We start from the raw sequence: 20,875 nt of genomic DNA, 5'->3' as shown, positions 1-20,875 counted from the left end.
GACTCTGTCTCAGTAGAGAAACTTCCTCATTGCCATAATCACCACCTGCTCACTTTTGCATTTCAATTGCATCATAGAACCCAGCAGCAGAATCCTAACAGCTGTTTCAGATAATATGAATAATTTTCAAATTCCATCTTCCTTATCTTATTTCTCCCCACAAACCCTACTCGATCTGTTGCAGTTGCTCTACCAAAATGTATTTCTATTTTCCTGACCTTTTATTATATTTCCATCTGTGCTGAAACCCTCATCAATGTTTAGGCCTATAGTTTTATTCTACCTTACATTTTGGCTGAAAATTTTTTTCAATAATTGTAGATTCATACACAATTGTAAAAAACAATAGAGAGATCTTGTGTACCCTTACCCAGTTTCCCCCAATAGTTGCATTTTACAAAACTACAGCATGTCACAACCAGTACATCAGCATTGGTACAATTCATTGATCTTATTTAGTTTTCCTCGGTTTTATTTGTTTCATTTGTGTTATGTATGTTTACTTCTATTCACTTCCATAACCTGTCTAGGTTCATGTATCCACCACCATCATAGGGATAGAGGATGTGTTGCTTTTATAACCACATCCACTCCCACGCGCCCCCCCCCCCAACCTCCCAACCTCATTCCTAGCTCCTGGCAACCATTAATCTGTTTTCTGTTTCCAAATTTTGTAATTTCAAAAACATTATATAAATACCATCATACAGTATGTAACCTTCTGTGGTTGCCTTTTTCACTCAGCATGATTCTTTGCAGATTCATCCAAGTTATTTCATGTATCAATAGTTTGTCCTTTTTTATCATTGAGTAGTGTGCCATGGTATGTTTACACCTATAAGGTTCGTCTTGGCTGTTAACAGTCTTGGGCTATTATGAATAAAGCTGCTATGAACATTTGTGTACAGGTTTTTATTGAAATATAAATTTTAATTTCTCTCTGATAAATGCCCAGGAGTGCAATTGCTGGGTCATATGGTAAATGCATGTTTCAAACTGTTTTCCTGAGTAGCTAGACAATTTTGATTTACATTTCTACCAGCAATGTAGGAGTGATTCAGTTTCTCTACATACTTACCAGAATTTAGTGTCAATATTTTTTATTTTAGCAATTCTGATAGGTGTGTTATAATATTTCGTTGTGGTTTAATTTGCATTTCCCTAATGGCCAACATTGTTGAATTTACTTCACATTTTAAATTTCATTATTGTATTTCTTTCTTCCTAAAATTCAGTAAGTATAAGGAAAAGAAGAAGTGCAGTTGGATGAAACTCATCTCTCATTAAAGCCTTTATCTAAAGGCTTTAATAAATATGTGCCTTGTTTTATCACCCCAGTTCCAGTCACTCATCATACGTCTCTATTGCCATTTTGATGTGGGAAAAGGTTTTATTCCACTACAAATACCTCTGCCCCTATGACTGGTATATTAAACTTGGTTTTAACAAAACATAGGGGTGAAGAAAGTGAATCCAGGTTAGAAATTCTGTTCATTGCTTTTCAGAGAGATTATTATGGAGTCAAGAAACACCATTTTAAAACTAAATGGAAATAAATTGAGTTTCTACTGAAATAGAGTCTATAGAAATTCATGAAGCAGCATATTTCCCTTCAAAGGTGAGGTATTTAACAGGACTGATTTTCCAGTAGGCGTTAGAGGTTGCTTCTTTCTCCAATTACATTTCTCGTATAGTTATTTTGGAACATTTTCCTCTTCTCGTGATTTTAAAGGTAACTATGGAAAAACACTAAGTGTTCTACATGTGCCCACATCAGACAAACTTGTATCCTGCTTCTTGGCCCAAAATATTAAGATGACTTGAAAAGTGACTGCAGTTTATACCTTATATTTGGCCATTGTGAAGTCCAGCACAAGCAGCCATGGCATAAGATGAAGGTAATGAGATGTATCTTAAAACAAGGAATAAAGTTGGAGGTGCTGCAACCCATTCCCAGTCTGGAAGGAGCAGGGACAGGAGTGCTCTATACTTACCTTGCCCTCCTGGATGGTGACCACGTCGGGGAGACCGCCCAGCACCCGGGCCCGATCTGAAAGCATAGGCATTTCCAGTTAATCACTAAAATGATGAGCATCAGCAATCACACTCACAAAACCACCCAGGGGTCTAATTTTCCAATTTAATTTCCTTCCCTTTATAGTTATTTTATACCTGTTTTCAATATGCAAAATAAGGAAAAATGATCCAGTGATGCTAAATGTTAATCCTTCACACACATTTTTCATATACACAGGTGCCTCTATCTGTATTTAAAATATCAACTTGAAAATGCTTCGTTGGATCAAGATTTGCTCTATAATCTTCATGGCTATTTTTAGCCCTGGCCCTTCTGCAGCTCAGTGGGGCTCAGCTTGAGGAGGCGGAGCAGATCTCTATAGAAAGCCTCCAAGCTCAGTGTGGCCTCTTTTATGAGCTTCCCTATGATTAAAAAAGGTTGCATAATTGGAGGCCGTACACCAGGGAGGACTGTGCAAACATGAGATTACTTTGAGTCTTCCTCTACAGAATTTCCTTTCCTCATCTCTTCATAGCTCTCGGTGGACAAAGTGCAGGAAGGGTGCTGAAATCTAGGGCTGACTCCCCAGCCAATCCATGTGCTGTGTGTGTGACTGCTTCAGCCTCAGGGAAGGACATCTTTCTGTAATTCACTCAAAGCTACCCTCTCTGGCACCAATGCAATGGTCCCCACTGTCTCATTTTTAGGCTGACTTCATTATGTGTGACTTTTGACCTTTATTTCTACAATTCCCTTCTCCACTAAGTCAGGATTAAGCTTTGACTGAATCTTGACTGTATTCTCCTGCTGATCCCATTGCACCTTATACTACTTGTTAGCACAACCTATCATCTGGCTCCCTGTGTCACTTGCTGTATGATATTAGGTAAGTCATGTCACTGTGTGGAACTCAGCCTCCTAATGTAGAATGGAGGACGGTTGCATTAAATCTGTAGACATAAAGTTTCTAAACTCTACTCCACAGCATTTATGGGATTCCTCTGAGGGTACCTGAGAAGAGGTTAAGATGGGAAATTGAGTCTGGGAGCCAGGACCCCATCCTAACATCAATGAAGATAACTCACCTTTTACCTACTTTATATATTGGGTCTGTGTGGAAGGTTGTTTGCATTAGTGTTCTATGGCTTGTAAAATTTAAAAACATAGAGCTAGAAGAGCTCTAACGTCCTTCCCAGCTCTAAACTGCTGTGATCCAGAGAGCTTAGGAAAATGTTCATGAACTGGAGGGAGGGTAGGGTTCCTTGCACATAAGAGAGTTCAAGAATGGGGCATGCCCATCAATGGCTGCAGCTGTTGGCTTTGCTTTTGTGTCCAGGAACAGGAGGGACGCACTAGGTGCCAACAAGAAATGCTCTCTGTGGCGTGGACGCTCCCTAGCATGCCTCTGGTGCTGGCATCTGCCCACTCACCACTAGCAGCTGCCTCTCAAACCCAGGGCCTGAGCGGGGAGAGGGAGAGAGCAGAAAGGAGGGAGGAAAGCAGTGCACAGCAAAGGTAAAAGTTCTATCTTGAGTGACCCAAAGCCACTGAAAGGTAGACAGATGATTTCACTTCTTACTCTTCCTCCTGGTCCCCTTCCCTTCCAGCTAAGGACCAACTCTACAGTTTTAACCTTCGATAGCTTTCAAATTCTGCCTCTCATACTGCAAAAGATCCTGAATGATGGATTAGTCAGTCTGTGACTTCTGGGATCCTGTAAGACTGTCTGAGTGCTTCTTTAAAAATCTATGTGTGAAGCAAACAGTTGATAGAAGTTAGTAGTGAGCTCATTTTGGGGTATGTTGACTTGACTGTTTGGCGTTTGTTCATGTGGACTATGTCCAGTAAAATGAAGGAAGGACTTACTCAGCATCTTTACAGGGGTCTCAGAAAAATGCAGAGTACTTGTTAGGGGACCAGTTTTAGATTTCAAATTTACGAAGATTCTTGTTTCTTACTGTCTTTAATGTACATGTGTTTTTGATATGGTCTGCTGCAAATGATAAACAACCTTTTTTGCAGCAAATGATTAACAACCTATTCTGTGGTTTGCAGCCCAGAGATTTTTCCAGATGGTTGGGTGGTAGCTCAAGTCAAGAGCTGGGTGACACTCTCATGTTATAAACTAAGACCTTCTTTTCATGGACATTCTTACTCAAGGGACTAAATGAAAATATGTAGAACAAAGGTTTTTTTTTTTAAAAAAAAAAAAAAAAGAAAGACATTAAAAACAACAGCAACGACATTTTCACTCTCCTCCCCTGTTGTCATAACAGAAAACTAAAAGGTATATTTTAAAACTATGCCAGGAGCGAATGGGAAGGGAGATTACTTACTTTTCTCTGCAATCGCAGCTTGTCTGTGGTTGACATAAACAAACAAACATACAAACAAAGAAGAATTTGATTTTAGTGTTACTTCAAAATAGCTAACCTTGACTGCATTTCATTGCCTCAGAGACATTTTGCTGCTCAACGAGGCAGTGGGAATTGCTGCTTTAATGCACTCATTGAAATGAAAGACCCTCTGTCACTCAGAAGGGGTAGCAGCTCACCCAGTATTCTAGAGAAAATAGTACATGCAAGTGGCATTTGCTAGGTAAAAGGGGCTTACTTTAATCTCTGGAATTCCGCAAAGGCTTCCTCATACGCTTTAAGGGGGGAAAAAAGAGAAGTTAGAATTTTCTCACCTGGAATTGATGACACAAAGAAGCTGATTAAAATTCACAACGTGAAGTCAATGTGATCAGTGCAGATACAACTAATCTGACTTTGAATAAGACTATGCCTATGTGTTTGCTCTATAGTTTGATGGATTTAAGGAAATACTTTCTAAGTAGAAAAGATGAACTAGCTGATTTCGGTTCTGTGAGAGACCTTCAAATCCTCAGATGGAAAGGTAAAGTTTAGCTCCACTGAAAATAAAATGGGAATAAAGGTCTGTTTCAAATAAAAGTTGGTTGTCTAATAAGCATCAAAAAGGATTTTCTCTTATTAAATCATCCCACATGTCGTGGCTTCCTATTCAGACAGTTAAATATTTCTATGTTATGTGGTCTGGTCCATCTATTTGTTTTAAAGAACACAAGTTTACTGCAGTCGCTCTGTGTGCTAGTGCTTGCCTGAAGCAATGCTTCTATACTGTTCAGAAGATGAGATAAAAGAGGAATGAGACAAGGAAATGAGAGCCATAGGGCTCTAAAATATTTTTTTTCTGAGTCTGCAGAGTAAGCCACTTTGAAGACTTCAGGTGAAAGGGCAGCTTCATTTTGAAAGCTCTCTCATCTTGTCTAAGCTCCTCTATGGTCTGGGAATCATAATATTTTACATCTAGAAAATATTTATGTAATACTAGTCTACCCCCCCCCCCATTTTTTGGATGAAAAAAATAAGCATAAAGTCGGGTTTAAACTCTTGGAAGATAGACCAGTTAGGCTAAACCAGGCTGAGTTCAGTACTCTTCTTTTTGCCCATATCACACTGAAAAAAAGACAGGCATAGGAGAGCCAGTCTGTGTTTTGTGGTAGTGTCAAGCCTGGTGGGATAATCCATAGAATTTTGCTTAAAGGGGATTCAAGAGAAAGGTAGTTAAATAAGCGCTGGTGGGCCAGAGAGTAAAAGTAAATCTTTCAAAAGTTTTAAATTTATCTACCCACGTCTTATTTTCCTGTTTCTATTTGTCTCAAAGTATCAGATGTTCCGCAGAAGAAACCCCCTGTCATTGCAGTATGTGACTCAGGCACAGTGTGGCCTGGACTGTCCGAGTCCCTGGAGGCAGCCACTTCCATCTCCTGCAGAGTATCTTGTCATCATGGGAAGCGGGGTTAGGGTAAGGGGACTTAGCACAAAACAACTCAAGGCAGGATTGAAAGGCTGCTCTCTAAATTATGAATCTACTCTCCGAAGATTAAAACACTGAGAGTTATAGCATGTTTAGACTGCATTTTAATAAATGAAGAAGTGGAAGAAAAAGTCAGTCCCCAATCTCCTTGAGTAACTCCACACAGATTTTTTTTTTCAGGAAATAATAAATAAGATAGAGTATAATAGTACCAGGACAGGGAGAAATGGCAGTGTTTTTATTTTTTATTTACGATTGTATATGTTTTAACTTTTAAATTTTTAATTAAGAGTTGCAAATCGCCTTTCCTCTACGTTCTGAGGTGGAAGCCTTTTGCTAAGGCTCTCATGACTTTCTCCTCTTCCCTCGTCTCTCCAGAACCTCCCATCCTCTTAGCAGATGACTAAGAAATCTGAGGCCATAAGGATCCAACTTTTCCAACTTCCTTCTGTTCTCCTTGATATTTGTCTTAGCTTATTCACACTTATTCCCCTCTGGTTTCTGAAGAAAAGGTATCTCTGTTCCTTTCCAAAGTCAACACTGTCACCTCTGCCCTGCATCTCCAGCCTTCCATTCTTCAGAACTCTGATACCTCAGTCAGTCTCCTTCACTCACATCTTCAATCCTTCCACCTCAACTGTTCCTTTTGTGAACATGCTCAAATTTCAATCACCATAACATTAAATTTTTTCAGTGTTTGTTCTTGTTCAAGTAATTGTAAATTAATCTTCCCTTCTTGAAAGAGTAGTGTTTCCTTTTTAATGATTCTCTACCCATTGAATCCTTGCTTCTACCACCATGACTGAATTTAAACTACTTTATTAAAATCACCAATCATCTTTCAATAGGCAACATAACAACCTATTATTACCTTCATTCTTTTCAAAAAGCTTCATAGTAAGTTCAAATCTCCAGAATATCCATTTACCTTGTCCAGAAAGATCCACTGTCTTCTGGTATCCCGTTTTGCCATCAAAGAGCTCCATTACATATTTCCCTTGGTCATTTGGAGTGGGCTCATTGATTTGCAGCCAGATCTGCTCCCCAGTGACCCCACTCTTAACTCTGTCTGTGTACTTAACAGCAGTGTCACTGTTCAAATAAAAGAAAGCATCATTATTGTTTGTTTTTGTCTAGGGTTTTATTTGTCTTTTTGAAGATCTTACCAATTTGGTCTTACCAAATTGTATAGGCTTTCAAATAATATGGGATCCACATATGTGCTATAGTTTTAGAGAAATGATGGACCCAGAATCACCAAGCTTGGATTCCAAGGCCCAGTGTGGGGCCCACCAATATCACATTTAACTCCCAATAGCAGTCTGGGGCCCAGGGAGATTGCAGCACCAATACTTAGTAGTATTAATTACTTTTGTTTTCGCTTGGGCTTATTAGTAGGACTAAGGGAATTTTTAAAGTAAAAAGGCTAAGTACATATCACATTACTACATATGTCATGTAGTTGGTTTATGGATATTAATCAGATTTTACAAGCTAGTGTAAAACATACATAAGGAGGTTCATCCATGGCTGACATCTACTGACATATGTGGTTACAAAGCTATTTAAAACACATGTAAATATGTACTTGGTAGTAAAGCCAAAAGTGAATGAAAAGAAGAGTTGCTGCCAAAACAAATGCCAAAGTGAACTCTGGCCTGGGCGTGAGTTTCCCGGTATTCTATAGTAGGTCATAAGCAGACTCATGCGTTGCATTCTTTTCTTTTTAACAGAATAAAAGCAATTAGAACTGTTTGTTTTGTGATCTGACGGTCTAGAAATGCCACTGTTATAGATGAAGTCAGAGAAAGGTCGAGGTAGATATATTTTCAATGATGTTAAAAGTAAGTTTACAAAGAGTTTGTAAACATGTTAGGAAATAAGGATAAAAGGCACTACACTCTTTTTAAGAATGTACTATATAAGAAAAATGCTATGACTAGGAAAATTATGGATAACATCATATTATAAACTCTTTCTAAGTTATAATATGATATTATAAATATGTTTTCTAAAACAAGCATGTATTGTTTGTAGCTATAATAAGCAAAATGAACTTTAAAAAACTTAAAAAAAAACAAAAACTCCACCGAAAGAGTTTCTACTTTCAAGTAAATATTCAGCATTTTTCTTATATAGTACATTCTTAAAAAGATATTAAAATTAAAATGCCATAAAAATATAAGATAAAGGAACCATCTGTACCCATAGACTTTGACCTGAGTAATCTAAATGTCCTGTAGAGCTAAAAAGACAGATAGTTCTCTTCTTTGTTAAAATAAATGTTTGAATTCTTTACTCTCTGGCTAACATGGATAATAATACCTTAAATTTGTAAAGCACTTAATGGTTTACAAAGTGCCATTAATTTCATTCTTTCATTGGGCCCATTCTTTCATTTCATTAGTGTTATGAGATAGAGCAGGTATTACCAAGTGAGATTCAGAAAATTAAAAGACTTTTCTTAGATCCAAGGGAACACAAGAGGGAGGTCAAGACTAAAATCTATTTCAAGTTTTTTTCTCATTATGTCACATACCTACATAAAGACAATGAAGACAATCCTTGACTCCTGAATCTTTCTTTCATAGGTATGTGGATATATAAAAAACTCATTTAGCTGACTAGACCAAATAGTGTAAGAAGTTTATGCTTTGCTAATATAATAGCACTTTGTTCAAAACTCAATGTTCTAATGTTTTTAAACAAATAATACTTTGAGATGAGGTAAAACTTTTTGATTGATGATTCAATTAATTTACCTTCTCTTATTCTTCAGACTGATACATTATAATGTCTTAAATGTCACAGAGGAATTTCCTAGAATTTGATCTATTTTAACTGACAATTACTTTCCTAAAATATATTCTGAAAGAAATAAAACAAAGAAATGAAACCCCAAGAATTCTACATTGGAATTCACTTCTAATTTTTTTAGAACTCAGGAAATTAATAATAATAATAATAATAATAATAATAATAAAATAATAAAATACTGTTCTAAGTAATGGGGAAGTCATTTTAAAGAAAACACAAATGATTGCTTTGTGAGACCCAGTTCTGGTTAAATGTTAATCTAGACTTTTAATGCAACTCGAACACAGGAGTAGTGCCATGACAGGGAGAGTCTGGAGCCAGGCTACCTATGTATATCCCTCCACTCACCACTTAGCTGTGTCACCTAAGTCACCTCCCCCAGCCTGAACTTCCTCTTCACTCAACTGAGAAGCACCCACCCCAAAGAGTTTTGTATATTAAATGAATTCATACATCTAAATGGCTGGAGCAGTGCCCCGCATATTATAAATGCCCACTGAAGGGAAGACATAAACAAACATCATTGTCTGCCTTTGGAAATGCCACAGTGACCCATTGCTCAGTGAGGCTCAGAAGGACTTTAGGAATAAGTGTCTGCTGCATCCTAAGTATGGACTGAAGGTGGCCGTGCCCCATCAGAGTTCTATGCCAGGCTGCTGTTTTCTTTTAGCTCAGGAAATTCTAAGGAAGCATCAAGGTTAAGGATAACATTAAGAGTATAAATGGGAGAAAAAGTTCACTCAGAAACATATTTTGGCTTTTGGAATCCCAGAGACGAACTTGAATGGAATCCCTCTAGAACTCCACAAAGGAAGACTGGGATTGTAACAGATCATCAGCCTCAATCCAGTTTAAATACATTTTCCCAAAGTCATCTTGATATCTCCAAGCCTTCCAAGGTGGACAAGAAACTGTGCTAATTGCTATAAACAACAATAATAACAAACTCGGACACATCTCTGGATTAGGTTTTACTGGTGAATGGCTACTAATTCATATAACAGGAAATTTGGTGTCTCTTTGCATATGCTACTTCAGTTCTGTTTCAGACCATAGCATGGGTTAGCTGTGTCTACAACAAGAGGATCAGAATTTAGCTCTATATGCCCTGGGAAAGCAGGGGGAGACCGAGCATGACCATCTGGAGGCAGAGGGCACATTATATAGAGATATCTACAAATTGTGGTGCTTCCTTGATCACAAAGGCGGATGTGTTAGCCAGCACTGGCCTCACCATGTATATGTTGAAGGAACGTGCCAACCTCACACTAAGGGAATGGCCTGGATGCTTCTGTCCTATGCTCATCAATGTCAGACCTGAGAAGTAAGAAGACTCCTTAGCTAAGAATGCAGAGGGTTGCTGTTGTTTTTCCTACCTTTTTCACTCCAATGAAGAAAGAAGTGTTACACAGCAATTAAGTTCCCATTTACTTACTTGTGGGACCAGTTAACTTTTAGATCATCTAGGTAGTAAGTAACAAAAGAATACAGCCGGATGCCTTCGGCTGTGCTCTGGATTTTCAGGTCTGTAGCAGATAAAGCTGAAAGAAGAAAAGAGCATATTTCACACTCCTGTAAGCCCATCCAGGAGAATAATGAAGCATTGTCATGGTGAGAACATTTTAACTTACCTATTTTTTTACATACTTCAGTCATCAGTTCTTTAAAGGCTGTAGATAGAGATTCACAGACAAAACTTTAGCATAAAGATGCTCAGTGTAAGGCCAAATCTCAAAACTATTAGTCAGCATTGTGCTCTCAAAAATATCTAACAAACAAAAACTCATAAATACAAACAACAGTATGGTGGTTACACGAAAAAGGGGTAGGCAGGAGGGAGAAAAGGGTAAATTAGTGTATCAAATATATGATGATGAAAGTAGATTTGACTTTGGGTGGTGAACACGCATTGCAATATACAGATGATATATTATAGAATTCTACACTTGAAACCTATATAATTTTATGAACTTATCAATGTTACCCCAATAAATTTAATAAAATTAAATAAGTAAATAAATGTCTGGTGAGGGGTATGTGTCATAAGGTGAGTTTTCTGACGAATCGATAATAAGTGCTCTTGGAGGGGATAAGTCAATTTTAATCATGTTTTAAAATATTCTTGCTTTTATTTTGATATTCTTTCCTCTAATTCTTAATAACTGTCACTATATTTACATTTTAGAGAAAGAGCCACAATGAGATTTCCAGGAAGGTCCTTGGCTTTAAGATTCTCTTAAGTCCCAGGAAGCCTTAATTTACATAAGAGGAAGTTTTCATATTGGTGTCATCAATTCATAATGAATTAACCATTTAGTAATCTGATATTTCACAGTCTAATAATGCTTTTTGCCAATAAACACATGTTGTTTTGCCTCCACCAAGAATCAGGAAGGTGAAATCAGACTTCTGCTTTCTGTTAGCAATATTGTTAAAGATATTGTTCAGGAAAAAAATTGGAAGTTTGGAGGTCATATACAAGTCTTTGTTATCATGATATATTTATCCTTAATAGTCTCCGAAAAACGGAAATTACTTTATTGCTCTGCTAATAACTGAGAGGTTTCAAGTTTCATATATAAATCTTTCTTGCCACCTTTTATTTTTATTTAGTTAGTTAGTTAGTTTATTTATTTTAAGTTTATTGGACTAACATTGGTTAATAAATTATATACATTTCAGGTGTACCTTATAATTTGATATTTATATATTCTATTCTCTGATTACCACCCAGAGTCTAGTTTCCTTCATCTATCATATATTTGATCCCCTTTACCCACTTTGCCCTCCCCCAACCCCCTGTACTTGACTCCCTTTATCCTGTCTACCTCTTCCCTCCTCCCCCACCCCCTACCCTCTGGTAACTACTAGTCCATTGTCCATGTCCCTGAGTCTCTGTTCGTCCTGTTCATTTGTTGCTTTTAGGTTTATATCTCGCATATGGGTGATATCATGTGATTTTCAATTTTTCTGTCTGGCTTATTTCGCTTAGCAATATTATCTCGAGGTCCATCCAGGTTGTTACAAATGGCAGTATTTCATCTCTTCTTATGGCTGAGTAATATTCCATTGTATATATGTACCACAGCTTCTTTAGCCAATCATCTCCACTATGAATAGTGCTGCCATGAACATTGGCATGCAAATATCTTTTTGGATATGGGTTTTCAAGTTCTTGGGGTAAATACCCAGTAGAGGGATTGCTGGATCACATGGTAGATCAATTCTTAATTTTTTGAGGAATCTCCATACTGTTTTCCATAGTGTCTTGCCACCTTTTAAGTGTGTATTCTTAAAATCTACTTTTCACAGTAGATTTTGATCCTGTAACATTTTTTATAGTGTTGAAACAAAAATGATTATTTATATTGAAAACAGACCCCCTAGTGGACTGTGGACTATAAATTCTCTGAGGATCAAAAGTACACTTCTGATTTCTAGAAAAACTAAAAGCGAAGTATTTTTTAATACAACAGTAGTTCACTCTGTTGGAATTGCAATGAAAACAAAATGTGTGGACAAAAACATCAGCATGACGTCAGTCATCAGCTCAGCCTCACTCATAATTCTGGTAACCATATACAACACACAAAACAGACCCCAGAAGTCGATGGACTGACCTTCATCCACCAGCTTCAATCTGCTCTTATCTTTTCCTCTGTCATCTTTCAGGATAACTTCATAAATCCCAGAATCTTTCTTGGAAAACTAAGGGAAGGATAGATATACTGCATTGCAGCTTATTGTAGCTTCAGAGTTTGGTGTTTGCATTTTTAGACCCCTGTGATTTATGGAATTGCCATCAAAACACACACTAAACAAGCATATAGCCATGTCAGCAACGAACAGCTCACAGATGAACTTATCCGTTGTAATTTGACCAGTTAGCAGTACTGATTTTTCACACTCTATGGCTATAATTGATTTGAGACTTAAAGTCCTTTATCCTTCACCCTACCTTCATATTAAAAACCAATGATCATATATTTTTGAAAGATATGCTCTTTCAGACAAAAAGGAGGTAAAAATCTATACTTAAATTAATACTATGTCTGATTGTCTCTGTACTTTTAAGAAACAAGTTGTCCTGAGGCTTAAGAGAAAACGAAGGAGGATCCACTTAGCTGTCCTGTCACTTATCTATCTATGAAACAGTAGCTCAGAGAGGCAAGAGTTGTAGTGTCCAACTAATATTGTTCTGACATGTGACAAATCCATGCATATCACAAGGTGAGAGAAGCTTTTGTGTTCCCACAGCTTGCTTTTTAGGTGAAGTTAAGGCAGGGATCTTTAAAACAGTTAGAGATAAGATATTACAAATGCCTGGGGCAAAGGAATACATAATATAATCTCTGTTTTGGCAGAGAAAGTGGGGTATAGAACTAATATATTACATTTCACATTTATGGTCACCTACCTCTGTTATAAGCAGCGTACATATACCATCCTTAAAGTCATGCTTTTCATCCACTGAAATCTCTCTCTCATCTTTATACCACACAATAAGAGTTTCCTTCTTAATATTTGCCACCTAGAAGAAAAATCATAATTACAGTTCTTGAAATAAAGGATTGCTACTTTTATGAAGCTAAATAGTTCTTAATGTAACATTAGATAGAAGAAAATGGCACTAAGAGTCAGAAGATGCTACAGGAATCAATTGAAACCTATTTTAATTGATAAAGAGTTTAGAATAAAGTAGATACAAATGAATAAAGTAAATCAATAGCATCTCTACTTCAAGCAGTAAAAATTAACTTCAAAATTATCTCGTGGACCAGAAAGGAAAGACTAGATACATAAGTACTAACATACAGACTTAAAATAAAAATCTGAAAACTATAGGAAGACAAATCTGTGTCATATGATAAAACAAATGGCTTCATCAAGGGAACAGAATGAGTAAGCCCCAAAATATATCTCAATATTTTTAAAAAGATAAATGAAGCTTTGTAAATAAATGTGGAGGAAGAATATGTTAAAAACGATTTTTATTTAAACTTTTTTTCCAATTTTGAGATATAATTAACATATAATCTATAAGTTTAAGATGTACAACGATTTAACATATGTATATATAGTTAAATGATTATCACAGTAAGTTTTGCTAATATTCTTTAAGTAGGGTTTAATAAATTAATTGCTTAGCAATTTTAAGGAAACTCATTTAAATCCTACATGCACACATAAATTTCAAATGGATTATTAAAGGGATCTTGAACTTTATCTACAATATTTGATTTTTTACAAAGAAGAGTATATTCATATATTTCTTGTGTAGTTAAAACTGTATGAAAAAACAGACTTCATACAAATCAAGAAAACAATCCCTAAGACCCCACTGAACAACACAATTCCCCATAGAGGAAATAGAACTGCAAACAAATAGATGAAAAAAATGTTTAATCTCATTAAAAACAAAGATAGGAAATTGCCAAACTTCCATGGAAAAAGTGTAGTTGGAATGATTCTGGAATAGATGTACCATTTAGAATGTACATTTGGCCTAAAACAAAGACAATGTGAGATTCTTCTGAGATTAATTATTTAAAAGGAGTGGTGATGGTGGTGGGAATGAACAGGTGGAGCAGTGAGGATTTTTTAGGGCAGCAAAAATACTCTTTATGAGAATATAATGAGGTACACATGTCATTATACATTTATCCACACCCAGAGAATGTACAATGCTGAGTGTGAACCCTGAGTGTAAACTATGGACTTTGGGTGATTATGACGTATCAGTGTGGGTTCATCAATCGTAACAAATGAACCACTCTGGTGGGGGGAGTTGTTAATGGGCGAGGCTGTGCATGTGTGGGGATGGGGTACATGGGAAATCTCTGTAACTTCCCTTCAATTTTCTGTGAACCTAAAACTGCTCTAAAAAAGAGTCTTATTAAAACAAAAAAGAATAATAGTCTGTTCTTATTACTAGAGTGTGGATAATAAATAGTAATGATCATGTTGCTTTTGCATATTTTTATGTTGTTTTATTCAAATGATTCTTACTAACCACGGATTATAGTAACATTCAACAGTAAGGATGTGTCACTTATCATTTGGTTCAATGGAGGAGATGAAAAGTTGATCTTCCTCTTCTCACATTCTATTTTATCTTCATTTCCCTTGTATCAAATATTTAAAAATTATCTACTTCTTACCTTGCATTTTAATAGTACATTACATTCACCAGTCACTTCCCAGCTCAAATACTCAGCAAAATGCGGACCTATAAAATATTAATGACATCAGCAATTACTCTGTTAGTTGTGAATGCAAAATCAAAGTTCATTCTTAAATTCTAACATGATTTATATTTAAAGTAAAATTTTTAAAATTCAAGATTTAATTTTTAAATATTTTAAATGGATACATATTTAATACTAAATATTTCCAATTATTTTAATTTGTAGGGGTATTAACATAAGCAATAATATTCATTTTAAATAATTTTGGAATATTTAGTTCAAGTAACTGAAGCTTTTCTCTTTACTCACTGATTATTCTTACCTTGTTTCCTGATCCATTCATGCCGCTGGAATTCAGCTTCTTTCTGCAGCTTTTTATAAACTAAAAGTTAAAAAACAAGAAAGTATGAAATTGAATGGGGTGTTATAAATGCACATGCTAGTTACTGCGCTAAGTGATTATATTCATTATTATAAAACTCATACATTATGATCACTCTATTCATTTTTAGTCTTCATAGATGAAGAAATCAGCTTAGGAAGGTTAAGTAATTTGTTCAAGGTCATGAGGCTAGGAGATAATAAAATAGTATTGGATATTGTAAATGTAGAGATCTGGCCAGCCTTTCCATTGTTGCCACATTTTAAATGTTGGTGGTTTCCACAGTGTCTTATGGCAGCTGACATACAATATAGTTATAATGTATGATTAATTAATTTGGCATAGACTACTTTTGCATATTTTTCTTCTTAATTTAAGTAATTTAAAGTAAGTACACATTATAAGATAGTATCATAGTTTATTCCTGAAACATATACACAATCTCGGTTGTATTGTACTCTCCTTCACTAGAGAATTTTAGTAGTAAATTCTTTTTTATATATGAGATAGCTTATGTGCAGTCTTGTCTGTAGGTCAGGGATAAATTTAGTGTCCTTTTAAATTAACTTTCATTTCTATGAAATTAAATACTATGGAAAGTAGTAACTGAGACTTGTATTTCAAACATGGGAATCCAGTTAATAAACAATTCCTACTACCTTCCATATGACAGCTTTTGTACCATAGGGTATTTACACTGAAGGGAGCAGCAAATTCTTCCAGTTAATGTTCCACAGAATTCTTACCATCTCCAATGAGAACAAGAGTAGAATGGCCAGTTGCTCTTCCATCTTGAAGCTGGAAAGTATATGTTCCCTCATCATCGTCCTGTAGCTTTTCCATGAACATTTCAATTATACCAGTGTTTCGGTCAATATGCATCTTATATTTCTTCAATGTGAAAAAGAAAACAAAAGAAATCAATGAGGTAGATATGATGACAATAGCCTGATAAAATAAACACAAACTCTAAAGAATCATTATTTTAATTTCTTGTTAACATTTTTTTTTTTTTTAATGAGCAAAGGTTTCAAAATCTTATATCCAGGAAAAGGAAAATGTTATATGGGATACATGACCTTGACCAGAATTAATTATTGAAAAGTCTGAAATTTAAAATTTAAATATAAACAAAGTTTTGTTATTCCAAGTCAAAATGTTATCAAAAAGTTGTCTTCAGATTCCCATTTTACCTTCCAGATTACATTAGTTTTAAATAGCAGAATAATTCAAAGCTATAGGTAGCATGAAAGAAGTGGTTGTCTCCTTCATTGCTATATCCCTAGCATCTAGCACATGCATGGTATAGAGCAGCAAGTTAATAAATATCTGCTGAATTAATATGTGAATAAAGATGCTTCCAAAGCATTTGAAGTCCATATGCTCCTAATGAACTGAAATTGCCCTATTAGACTGTGCTTATTTTATCATATTGTTGAGGTAACATTTTTTTTTTCCTATGTAAAGATAAATTTTAGTTCCTGGGCATACAAGCAAAAGTTCCATAATGGATTTGAATTAACGACGTTTTCCTATAACATGTCAAGAATGAAGGTTCAGGTCTGAGATCAGCTCTGTGGTGCAATTCAGGCCCCAGAACCTCCCCCGTGGGAAGCCAGTCTCCAATGAAGGGCACATGTTTGCTTAACTATTCCTTCCCTTACCTTGTTTCCTTTACCCTCTACTCCTGAGAGTACTCCCTCATAAATCACTTAAGGAGAAATTCTATCTCCTAGGAAACCTGACTCAAGACAATAATTTCCACCCAATGAAATAGTATGACTAGAGCAAATTGAAAAGAAAATGAACAATTCTTCAAGTTCAGAGTGTGTGTATGCACGTGTATGCAGCAACATGCAAGCGTGTGTAACACATGAAGGGGAGTGGGTCTACGCACACATGTGCATGAATATACTCTTAATAGCTGTGGCGGCAGGGACTGATGCCAACAATGTTTTCCTTCCTCTTTGCTGGCCAGGTGATGATTACAGCAGTTGATGAGAACATTTTGAAAACAGGGATGACATGGGCCACAGTAGACCCACATATGACTTGTTTTGGATCTATACAGTTACTATATGAGTTGAATAGTTGAAAATTCATTCTCTCCTCAGTAATAAGTCCTCAGATGTTTTAAAAACATCTCAATAAAAGGAAAACAGGTTGTTAATAGTGGGCACAAACCACACCTCTCCCCTGTCTTTTGGGTCTCCTGTTTACACCTGTGATAGTACAGGTGTGAGCCAGGGGCTGTAAAACCAAAGTTCTTCAGTCCCACCAGGCACTGGCCCAATTCTGGCTCTAGTGATGTCTGGGGAGGCCAAATGAAGCACAGATATTGTAACTCTATCAATAGAAACTACGTTTACATCAAAAGCAAAAAAGTAGATAATGATATACACAATCACCTATGTAAATAAGGTACAAACATACACATACACACAGAAGTGTAGAAATGACCAAAAAGTGTACACCAATATGTAGATCGAAAAGTCGTAAGAATTTTTGATTTGCTCTTTCTGTGTTTTAAAATTTTTTATAATAAGGATATATTGCATTTTTAACTAGAGAAACAATGAAGATATTTTTACTGCATTTTTTTCTGAGCTATTGGACTAACAGAGGCCATTTCCTCCATATGAAGAACCAAGTCCCTGCAGGGGTTTCTAATGTGAGTATGAGTTCAGGTCAGGGCGCCGGCTCCTTTGCCTTTCCAAGGGAGCAGCTCTATTTTCATAGGTGACCATACTTCCCTATTTGCCTGGGACAGTCTTGGTTTATAACTATTGTCCTGAAAAAATCGTTATCCCAGTTTGGATAGTATTAAACAATCAATCTATATCTTTATCTACATGTTTTTTGCGTGAACTTTAAATCCCCCTATTCCATGTCCAGTGATTTTTATAACAACTTACCTACATTCTAATAAGCTTCCCCAGCACATTCTGTAATGATATATTTAGAAATCTAAAAAAATGTAAAACTTACCGGCCCTTCAAAAATTTCCTTGTCGTTAAATATGAAGTTGACTTTGGCATTACCAGATAGCTTCTCAGCTTGCATCCAAAACCGGACCTGGCCTTTCTCCAAAATTTCAACTGCCAACTCTGATTTAACTGGGACAGCTATGAAAAACAAAAAAAGTCAAAATTTATATGTGGATTTTTGATTATGTAGGGCTCAGCATACCTAACCCCACATTGTTCAAGGGCCAGTTGTATATTGATAACCAATTGTCTCGATTCAGATCTTTCTGACAAGTGAAAAAACACTCAGTGGAAATGACTATGTAGCACCGTGCTTCTTGCAAAGTCTGGAGGCACAGTGAGTGTTTTAAGGAAAGCATGCTATTGAGGGATTGAAGACCTGGGTTCTAACTCTGTCACTTTGGACAAGTCAGTCACCTTTTCAGAGGCATAGATGTCTCTCGACTGTGAAGATGAGAAAGATAAACTTACCTTCAGGAGTCCCTCAGCTACTTTCTGTGACTCTACCATGGCTTTGGTTAGCTTTATTTAGGGACAATAGCAAAACGTGATGAAAAGAGTCTTGGACTGGCATCAGGAGAGCTGCAGCCTAGTCCAACATCGGCTACTAGCAAACTGTATAATAATAGGCGGATCACTTCTCATATCTGGGTCTCATTTAACTAATTTATAAATTAATGGAAGTGAGTTGAATGTCCTAATTGACCAAAATATTTTCTGGTACCAACATTTTATGATCTTAATTACTCAAGATATTTGGAAATAAGTTAAATTTAACTTTTCCCAACCACTTAACTCACTTTGAAGGTTCTTTAAAATGTTTTAAAAAGTAAATTTTGAAAAAATTATTTTTGACTATGTATACAAGATGAACTAACTTGTCATTTAAACCCTATCCATCCCAATGGTATACCAGTTCATTTAAGTTCTCAGACCAAGCAAAATTTTTCAGAGGCAAATAAGTGAGTCATGATTAAGAAGCTATATTAAAATATACCATGGCTTGTTACACAAAGAAAGTGAAGGAATTACACAGTATCTCTAATTTACACCCATATCACTTAAGCTGAAATTTTAAAAGTTGGCTGACATTTCTCAAAATAGTTTTCTAAATTTCTTTTTCCCTCCCTAAATTTCTTGTAACTTGAAAATGTTCTCCACAAAGGCTCCTCCAACAATGGTTCAGTATTAAAGGTGGCCCAGGGCATACTTTGTGGAAAAGCATGGTTGTTTCTCAAAGTTTAGTAGTCCTTCACTACTTTTAGGGGAAAGTGTTCTGAAGTGTTCTGAAACTTATCTCAAAATTTTAGCAAATGCTACATTTTAAATTATAAGTTTCCCAAACTTGTACCAAATGCACACAAATGGTTCTTTGTGATTATCCTAAAATTACCCTTTTCAAGTTTAAGGGATAACTTTCATTTGCACTAACCATATTCACTGTAAAACTCAGTTATGGTGTTGTTCCAATGCAGAGCTAAAAGGAGGCTCAGATATCATCTACAGAGAGGTGTCTCATGATGGACAGAAGATGGGCTCTGATGACACACCATGATCTTAGACAGTTATCTCCTCCAGAAATGTGCTCCTCAGCTGCTAATATGGATATTTTCTGCTTCACAAGGCCATCGCCAGGAGTGAGTATAGTACCAGAATACACTAAGACACTGTGTGATAATGACCAGTGCTCAAAAAGGGTTAATTTTCCCCCCTCCCCAATTAATTTTACTGACAAAACTGTGCCCCAGGAAAGGTTAATAACAAATCTGGGTAGCAGAGCTGAGACCACGGTTATTCCCTCTATTCTGTGCTCCTTTTGGTCCCAGCTGTACACTCTGAAGAACACTAGTGGTTTTCCAGTATGAGCACTTCTAAGTAAAGCAGATCGTGGACAGATCCCAGGGTGATGCGGGCAGAGGCTAAGTTTTTTCTCTACAGGATGCTCCTGCTTTCTACAAGTCTTGGTGGGGAGCGGAAAGAAGAAGCTCTCCTGGAAAAGTCTGAAGACCTCATTCCGGGGAATCCAATACCTGAGTGATGTGGTTATGTAAGAGGCACAGAATGGTGGTAGATGGGAAGGGGCATGTCTTCCTGGAAGCTTCTAGCTCCCTTAATGTTCACTGTCCTCTCTGAGTAATAGGGACATTGTCTAGAGAATACTAGCGACTGGGAATCACCGCAGAGGGCATGGTGGCAAACAGCAGGTGTACACACAGAAACAATCAATGGCCTGCTTAGTGTCGGCTCACCTGGGCTTAACCCCAGGTACCAGCTGTGCACACCTGGTCTAGGTACTTAACCTCTCTGGGCCTCATATTCTCCATCTTTAAAACTAAATTACCATAGTACCAACCCTTTTAAGGTCATTGTGGATATTTAAATGATGCACTTTATTTCAGTACCCTATAAATAGCCTGGCATATAATAAGTGCTCTATAAATATGGCTATTAATATTTTGATGCCTCTTTCTTCCTACAGTTGCTCCAACCACACCTTACAACTACCACTTATAAAATATAATTTATTGACACCTAAGGAGACATACAAAATTGATATCTCACACACACACACACACACACACATATATATGTGCTTATTGTATCTGCACACATAGAGTATATGTATACAAGTGGGATAATAACA

At 36.4% G+C, this 20,875-nt stretch overlaps 1 protein-coding gene across 3 annotated transcripts in view; it reads right to left on the bottom strand.

Moving 5' to 3' along the window:
- Positions 1–20,875, bottom strand: part of MYOM1 (myomesin 1) — a 133,814-nt gene that overhangs the window by 1,146 nt on the left and 111,793 nt on the right. For all 3 annotated transcript variants that reach the window (XM_016157028.2, XM_016157012.2, XM_016157021.2), the window contains 12 exons: positions 18,233–18,369; positions 15,991–16,135; positions 15,185–15,244; positions 14,836–14,903; positions 13,092–13,205; positions 12,295–12,382; positions 10,306–10,344; positions 10,110–10,215; positions 6,786–6,949; positions 4,631–4,667; positions 4,354–4,376; positions 1,995–2,050 (listed from right to left, as the gene is read on the bottom strand). In XM_016157028.2, coding sequence (XP_016012514.2) covers positions 1,995–2,050; positions 4,354–4,376; positions 4,631–4,667; positions 6,786–6,949; positions 10,110–10,215; positions 10,306–10,344; positions 12,295–12,382; positions 13,092–13,205; positions 14,836–14,903; positions 15,185–15,244; positions 15,991–16,135; positions 18,233–18,369 — 1,037 coding nt within the window. The remainder of the gene's footprint in view (positions 1–1,994; positions 2,051–4,353; positions 4,377–4,630; positions 4,668–6,785; positions 6,950–10,109; positions 10,216–10,305; positions 10,345–12,294; positions 12,383–13,091; positions 13,206–14,835; positions 14,904–15,184; positions 15,245–15,990; positions 16,136–18,232; positions 18,370–20,875) is intronic.

The sequence above is a fragment of the Rousettus aegyptiacus genome, unplaced genomic scaffold, assembly GCF_014176215.1.
Source record: "Rousettus aegyptiacus isolate mRouAeg1 unplaced genomic scaffold, mRouAeg1.p scaffold_m13_p_12, whole genome shotgun sequence".
In the NCBI taxonomy this organism is placed as follows: domain Eukaryota; kingdom Metazoa; phylum Chordata; class Mammalia; order Chiroptera; family Pteropodidae; genus Rousettus; species Rousettus aegyptiacus.
The sequence above is the reverse complement of the archived record's forward strand: the minus strand, read 5'-3'. Positions and strand labels throughout refer to the sequence as shown.